The sequence below is a fragment of the Typopeltis vanoorti genome, chromosome 9 (assembly GCF_054136105.1).
Source record: "Typopeltis vanoorti isolate ZY-2024b chromosome 9, IOZ_Tvanoo_1.0, whole genome shotgun sequence".
NCBI lineage: Eukaryota > Metazoa > Arthropoda > Arachnida > Uropygi > Thelyphonidae > Typopeltis > Typopeltis vanoorti.
This window is the reverse complement of record NC_143557.1, coordinates 102,107,103-102,116,007: the sequence shown is the minus strand read 5'-3', so window position 1 is coordinate 102,116,007 and position 8,905 is coordinate 102,107,103. Positions and strand designations below refer to the sequence as shown.

Genomic DNA, 8,905 nt, shown 5'->3' with positions numbered 1-8,905 from the left:
TAAAGAAGAAGAATGGCGTCCATTCCAATATGGCTGCAATTAGAGGGATGCTTGATTGTCATTTTTGATTATCACCCCTGTCTCGCTAACTTTTGTAATAATCACGATAAACAGTTATGTGCCTGCGAGACAAATTCGATTTCTGCCGTCATTCTACATTACAATCTGCACAGATATGTGCTTTGCATTGTAATTACACATCGAAATGACTGAATTTTTCGAATAAAGCTTATTATTATTTATTCAATTACCTAGAAAACGCTATTCAGATCAAAGATATTTATCTTAACCAGTATTTAAATTATATATTCAAAAGTATTTTGAAATGAAAATGTTCACTGTGGAATTGTTTCTTTCATTAATATCTTAAAGTTTGCTGGACGGATCTTCATCTCAGCGAAGGAAAGAGAATGATGATGTCCTCTAAAGGTATACCAGTTAACTCCGTCGGCATCACTCGAATGGTTTCCCTTCAAGAACAATCCATTAAGATTAGACTTATGACAAGCGGTGTACCACCAGGCTCCATTGTATGCCTGCGCACAACTAGCTGTTGCATGTTGATCATTATCTCTATCTTTGGTGCTGAATTTGTGAATGTTATGTTCGCTGAACGAGTCACCTGAAAAAATACCAAATACCAAAATTTAAAATTAAAGGTCAAAAAGAATTATAGAAATAGTCATGCATTCTTTGTATCAAGGAAAATATATACTCTAAAACTTTGACCATTAGTTAAAGATTTCAGACACAGAGAGCTTTTCAGCAAGGTCGTAATAAAATACCATAATGGTATTATTCAATGTTTGTATAATTTTAGTTAAAATGATTACTAATTCAGTTTCATTTTCTTATATTGGTAGAGTTGCTTCAGTATGCAGATCTTCGGTAGCATATAAATCATTGTGATCAATCAAAATATATTTAAATTCAATTCTCAGCGACTATTCGGATAGCTAATAGTTTTTAGCTTACGCTGTACTAGAAGAAAGAAAATGTGAAATAACTTTCTCAGTAGATTTATAACAAACGTAATTGATTTTTAAAAAAAATGCATACCAGCATTTCCACTGTAGAACTGCACGTGAAGGATATAGTTGTATTCTTCACTCTCGATCCAAAACTGGTCGAAAACAGCATTCGTGGAATTACCATCGTAATCCTTCAAATCAAATCTAATTTTATTCTCTCCTTGATATGACAATGCATGTATTTTATCATTACCTGAAAGAAACAAACTTTTAAAATAACCTTATCATTTAGTTATTAAGGAAATAAAACAGACTTTCGAAAAATTTACCGAGGAATAATAATATAAAAAAAGGTTATTATACACACCTAACCAGAAATCCTGGTCAAGGTCTCCAAAACCATTTTTATATTCAATCCAAGTTCTGTAGAAATAATCTTGTGCGTGTCCAAAGTCTCCTCTTCTTTGAACGACCTGAAGGCAGCGAACGTCCATCATTAGCATTTTAGACACTTCACCTCAAATCATATTAATCGAGTCTGGTGGTTGTTCAATCATTGGTCTTAAACACAGAACGTGAAACCAAATGCTGAATTCCAGGAACAGTTAACAAATCCAGTTAACAGTTAACAGTTTATTTAAGTGCCTAAAAAGGGAAATAATTTCTGGAATCAGTCATTTGCTAATGAAACAGATTTCAAGACGAGTACGAACATATAAGTTAGATCGGTTTTATGTTAAAATAGTGTAAATAAGGGTTATTTTTATAAAAAATCATTCTTAAAATTTCAGAATTATTTTAAGCGTGACTAAAGCAATATTTTAGTGTTTATGATATTAGTTTTTAAATCCCACAAAGGCATCGCTGTATGTTAATATTTACATAAGAAGTAACACGAAATAACACACACACACACACACACACACACACACACAGAGAGAGAGAGAGAGAGAGAGAGAGAGAGAGAGAGAGAGAGAGAGATCAAGACTAGCCATATGCATATCTCTTTCTCCAGTATTAGCAAACATTTCAATGGGAATATTTGAGAATAAAGCCACAAAACAACCCACAAACCTGCAAGTTATAAAAAAAATCAGCTAACGCCTTTTTACTCCCGTATAGAGGGTAGGCGAATAAACCTTCCAGTGTGATGTGAACGAGGGATGCAGGTTGACGTTTTTGTTATTTATTTGTTATTTACAGCAATTATTTTTGATTTTATAGACCATCTCAACAACCACAGCCCCAAGTTCAGATTTATGTGAAATAAAGTCTAAATAAAGCCTGGAAAATTGAAAATCTCGACAAATATATAAATAAATTTAAAATTTAAATATTAATTAATACACACACATATTGTTGTGTGTGTATGTATATATATATATATGGAGAAGCCCACTTCGCACACTGACCTAATCGATCGGCCAAATTCCCAAACCATAAAGAATGTCAGGCCTGTTCTGATCATTTCGGACTCTGGCCGGCTAATTCTATTAATGGCCAGAGACTGTTGACCACTTTTTGCCAAAATAATAAGTTACTGTTTTTTAATAACCTTGTTTTTGAATATTTTGGAAAGAGATTTATTTCCATTTTGCACTGTAGGAAGTCTTTTATTTGAACGAGAATTGAAATTTGATGCTATAATTAATAATAATGATATCAACAATTTAATTGCAAAGTTAAATTCTTCTTAGATGAAACCATAGCATGGCTTATTACAATATGATAATTTTGACGAACGCTTTTTAGATTAAACTCTACTTGTTTAAAATTTGTCGAAGAAATACTTCCGTCTATTGAACACCTTTAAAATGAATCCCCCCAGTTTGATGAGCGTTTCTAACAGTAAACTGTACTTGTACTCCCAATTCAAGGAATCGTTCAATGGCCCGTTCTACTACTTGATTCAGTACTCTGCTCTTCTCCCTCATACGTCGAAGCCATTATGTTATTTTACCAAATGAAACCAATCAGCAGTAACATTACCGGGATATCACAAGCCAGACTACACATTCCTGTTTTAGTTAGAGTATGAAATTAAAACAGTGTTTACCGCTTTCATGACAATATAATCGCTATTTCAATCAGTTAAAGCTAAACACAGAACTCATAAATATCCAGTAGTTTATAGCCTGTTGTGTGACTAGGGATCACTGACAAACAGAGAAGTTTAGTGGGCAATGTATCAAACTTCATAAGAACACACCAGAAATATTGAAATGCAGAGAACTGAGTCTAGAGTTTTGTCATCACACATTTTCAGGACACCAAGAGAAACATCTGTTCATCTTTGTTGTTATTAGATTGTGTATATGTGTCGAAATGTTTCCTGGCATTAACCAGATATGCAAACGAGGTCACACCAGAATGAAAACAACGAGCAGATTTCCACAAACAAACTGAATTACGACAATTCTACATAATGCCGCATTTGTTGTTGACATGCTAATCTTTTCATGTTAGTAAATTTTTCTCTTGATATTATTTTAAATTATTATTTTAAGTAGCATGAAATACTAACTATCCATCCTCCTCCATCGGTAGTCATATCACAGAAGACATCAATACCATCTTTCACCACTCTGCTCCTCGGCCATATCTTGTATATTCCATCGGTTTTATACCCTAACTTTAATACCTCAGCACAGTCCATTGGCTTGGAGAGACACTGCGTTCCATGCACTAAAGAAAATAACAGAGGCAAAAATTATATACTAATTTGTATTTAAATTATGTCTTAATCATAAAAATAAAGTATAATTTTAAAGTGAAATCAATACACAAGGAACTAGATTTTTTGTATAGTCATTTCGTTTGTTTTCTGTTTGTAATAAGAAAAGTTATTATTAAATAATAATAATAAAGCTAGAAATAATTATAAACGTTTAATATTTTATTTGAAATACAAAAATATCGAACAACATTCCAGAATTTCATAAGATTCTTACAGCTTAATGTGAATTCCTACTTTTATCTGACATTGTGCGTAACACCTATTTCCCTGTCCGGGCAATTCATCGCGTGGAAAATTCATCGTGGAGGAAATTCATCACAAGAAATTTTGAAATCATATTTCATGTCATTTCTATATATGAAATAAAAAAGAAATATTTTAGGGTATGATTTATTATTTTGATTATACTTAGCGTTGTGAATTGTTTTATTCTGTGTAAATTTATTAATACTCTTTCTTACTACAGGCTGTGTAAATGGAATATTAATTGTTACAAAACCGCGTTAGGATGGAGCACCATATTTAAGAATATTTAGGGATAATAGTTATATCGAACTAATATATATAGTTAACTATTCATATACTCCTATTATTCTTATTAACTATTCTATCAATAGCTAGAATAGTTATTAGAGTGAACAAAATATTTAAGAATAGTTAGAGAGAAAGGGAAACATATTTAAGAATATTTTCTCATAACCGTTCACTATTTTTCTGTTCTGCGCATTTAGACGTCCATCCAGGTTTGATATATTTTTATATGAAATAATTCAGAATGTGACGTGTTTCAGTTAATGAGTACAGGTGCATTTTGAAAATCACTGCACGTTCCCTGCATAGTAAAGATATCTAGCACGCTGCTATCGTTTGTAGAGCTAGTGTAGATCATAGGTGCAATTTTGAGTAAAGATATTAAAGAAAAGGATAATAAAATTACGTAAATGCTATCATAATGATGTAAATCAGCATAAATAAATCTGCTGCTTCAATATTAGTTATTTACCTCCAATACTAGTATTTAATGACATTAAGAAATTTTAAATTTCATATTTAGAATTTTTTTACTGAAAAAAATATAGATGGATGCTCCCAAAGTGAAATACGTAATTAATTACTTCTCCTGTGAACCGTACAAAACTAAACTGTAATCAGAAATATCATGTCGTTAACAACCACTCAACCAGCTCACAACCTCAAACTATGCAGTCGATATAGTATTAATATATTCATTTTTAGCCAAGACGCAACAACACTTCAACAAACTATGCAAAGCTGAAAAAATATTTGGATTGACAGTTCAATGAAATAAAACTAAAATACTCACAAATATAGTACAAGCTTTCATTAACAACCTTATATTAACTACCTTATCAGCACAGATTCTCTGTGTGTGTGTGTATCTCTCTTCCTCTCCATGAGAAATAACTCAACTGGCTCAAAACAGAGATGCCTGGAAAACTACATATAAAATTAACTTTTTCTTATTCCTATTTATTTAGTTCGTTTCCCTATTTACAAATTGTAAATAAACCATGATGAAGAACAACCGACTAGATAGCGTACCCTCTCCCGCAAATGAGCTGTGGATTCGTAACTCGCAATACGCAGGGATGTCTGAAATTGTTATTTGGTGAGAGATGAATTTCTTCGTCTGAAAATACCAGCATGGGAGGAAAACGTAAAGACCAGTTTTGTAGCCGCAGATGGCAATTTATCTAATGCTGATTATGATAGCATTTACGTAAATCTTTTGTTTAAAAAACAGCGTACAACATATCTTTCCTATGTAAGAAAAGTGGATTTATTTTCAAAATACACATGTATTTAGTAACTGAAACACTTCATCTTCTGAATTAGTTCATATAATATATATATATATATATATATATTACATCTGGATGGGTGTCTAAGTGACCAAAAAAACAGTGAACGGCTCGCATAACAAATATTCTTAAATATCGTGCCCTTTCTCTCTAACTAGCCCTATTCCAGATTTGTAAATATTAATATTTACAAATCAAGAATAAGGCCGATCAAGAAAATATTATTTTCACTGTATAAGAATAAAAATATTATGAAAACCTAATTAAAATCTAAAGAAATAATATATAGATCTTTCCCGCTTTTACCTGTACGGTGTTGAGGGTTGCTATTCCTTATAACTGCAACCGTTATACGAGGATAAGGTGGTTGGCCCTATGCCTCCCAGTATATCCAATGTCTGAAGAAGTGTAATGTTCTCAAGGCCGGTTTGTCTGCTTGGGGGAGGGAAAAAACCCAGATAAACTGGAGAGAAAAACCTTGCAGTCCAAGCCCAAGACCGGCTAACTTGGCTATGTCTGATAAAGACCATAAGCTCTTGATGTCAGCGACGGGAATCCAGCCCAGGACACTCATTTCCCCGGCATACGGTTGCTAAGCAACCAGCCACTCCATAGATACATAATAAAATTGTATTTTGTGACATTTATCTTGCACTGCATTTACTTTTCATATATCGGTATCAATGCAATATTATTTCAATTTTCTATCGAATAACATTTGCAGTGAAGTTTTCCACAATAAACAGTTAGCACGATAAATGTTTCTGTGATGAATTTTCCCCGCGATGCATTGTCCAACAATGATTTCCCCCCATGAAGAATTCTCCCACGGTTCATATGAGTTTACGGATGAACTCATATTTCTGAGATGTTTTGCCGCCTCTTTTGCCTAACAGAATTGTTTTTGTCTAAGAGAACTGTTTTACCTCATATATGGCAACATGTATCCAATGTATTCTACAACAGTTCTGGATGGCATAAAGTGCCATTCAATGTATGCTGAATTTTTATCTTTGACTGCGTTTACGTATTTCTTGTGTCGCCAGGGCTTGGAGAGAAGTCAAGAATTTTGACTGGTGTGGGGATTGAAGGCCTTCCTGGCAATAGGAATGATTCCACTTATTGTATGGGAAAAGGGGTGTTTCAGCACGACGAGCGTACAATTTATTTGGATAGAGAGAGAACTTGTAAAGAAAAGGTTCAGGGTTGGGAGAATGGTGAGAATTATCTGTATTACGCTGGATTGATGAACAACTGAATAGCAAATAGAGAAGTGAAGCCTCTATGAATTATGAACATTCAAAAGACTCCCAGGATAATATCTTCATTCTTTGGATAGCTACACTGCATGAAAGTAACTTTTAGAGATAAATAATCAAAGAGGTCAGCATAGATTATCTGAAATAGAAAAGATTGAAAGCATTAAATAAAGGCAAACAAACTGTGGCAAGTGAATCTTGAGCCAGGATCATATCGAGAGAATTAAAGGTTTAGATGCTTCAATAATATAAAATAATAATAATAATAATAATATATTATGACAACGATTTTATTCAGATATATGAAATAGACTGTTATATTTTGTGAATAATCTGTATGTGACAGGAAAATTAGTTGTCATTTGTCTACTCGGTATATTTTAGGTTATGGATTGACGACTACGATTCACACACCCATACATTATATAGACTTGTGCCATCTATTTCATAAATGGCTAGATTTAAGTTGCATTTTATTTATGAAAATAGAAATGAAATTTTGTTTGTCAGGACAACGTGCAAGGAAACACGCTAATTTCTACGACCCTGAGAACTGAAAGAAAACATAATTTACGTGGGAATTTATGTATAGGTTAAGAGTGCTAATTATTCCACACCGCTGGAATTCGAGTTATTCTCCCCCCCCCATATCTCTTCATAACTACATTGTTTGATGACCGACCAAGCTTATAGCCAGGAGTTAAGAAAGGGGTTAATTCCAGGGGACAAGGCGCAAAGGGGAGAGAGTACTGCAAATGATATGGAGATTATTATGAAATATAAGAACAGACTGAGAACTTGTGGGCTTCACATAAAAACAAGATATAGAACTTCTGAAAGGTTAATAGGATACGGTTAGACGGAATTTTTCATGGAAATTGAAAATGAATGCAATCAAGAAAGAAGTCAGAGCTAGAATTTTTTTCTCTCTCACAGATTAGTGCGTGATGGGAATGGATTGACACCGGATGTTAGTGAGTGCAGATGATGGGAGTGAATTCAAGAAAAAGTATGACGGTTGATAGTAAGTGATATGTGACTTCTCTTTATTAATCCCTGATCTGATTCCTAGAGGTCTCGAGTAGCAGTAATAGTGGTAATATTATTATTTGGTAAATCGTATCTTATTTGCATACATTACACGAAACACTACATAAGTATGGATTTTCATTCATTTTAACTTTTGGTTAAGTATGTTTATTGCAGTTATTAGAATATTGTTCAAAACTTGATTTCCTTGATATTATCCTTATTAGTCTCTTATTTCCTTATTTTCTTCCCTATTTCATAATTTCTCTCCTCTGTTTCTTTTGTTGATAGGAAAAAACAAAATAACAATAAAAAAATCATCATATAAAGAAATCGCTGGCCTGGTTGACCAAGTGGTTGGTGTATCCACTTACCAATCAACAGGCTGTGGGTTCTAACCTCTTTGTGGAATGGTTTGGTATTGTCTTTAAGTAGAAGATGAAATTCATCGCCCGAAGTAAGAGAGAGTCTTGAATTGACTTTAAAAAATGCCATGTTTGGTCTTCAGAGAAGGGTTTCCACACTTCATATAAATTATGTTTGAAATATTTAAAAAGTTAAACCATTTCATTTGTGTCGGTCACTCAAAAAAGTTAAATGAAATAATTAAAGACTCGAAGAGAACAAAATTAATATTTCATTGTATGTAAAACGTATACCAAAATAATTATTTAATTTTTTAAGTATTTTCTTGCATAAAAGATCTTAATACAAAATAAGTTCTTGCATACCTCTGTCTAAAATATCATTCATAGAATTACAAGCTTCTGTCACTTTCTCTCTGGAACAATTGACTTCACATTCCATGTCTCCTGATCCGTATGCCTTAAATGTCATCAGTAAAGCAGTGCTCAGACATAACACTAGATGATACGCCATCTATAAAACATTTTTATAAAAAAATGCCTAATAAAATATGAGTTTATATGAAATCTTTCTCTGTATAAATCTGTATTATATTGACAGTTCATGAGGTTAAAATGAATCTTTTCTTCAATAACATATCTCAACCTTTCGTATTAATTGATAACCTTTACAAGAAAGAAATGCGCAGTCGTCTGCTTGAGTGCTGAATATATTTTTATG

At 32.8% G+C, this 8,905-nt stretch overlaps 1 protein-coding gene across 1 annotated transcript; it reads right to left on the bottom strand.

Moving 5' to 3' along the window:
• Window positions 1-223: 223 nt before the first annotated feature.
• Window positions 224-8,698, bottom strand: LOC150103326 (techylectin-5A-like). The gene is made up of 5 exons (XM_090398449.1): window positions 8,551-8,698; window positions 3,496-3,656; window positions 1,339-1,444; window positions 1,060-1,224; window positions 224-622 (listed from the first exon to the last, which is right to left on the bottom strand). Exons 1-5 carry the CDS (start codon window positions 8,696-8,698, stop codon window positions 336-338), a joined length of 867 nt encoding a protein of 288 aa, XP_090254575.1. The 3' UTR covers window positions 224-335.
• Between the last annotated feature and the right edge of the window lie 207 nt (window positions 8,699-8,905).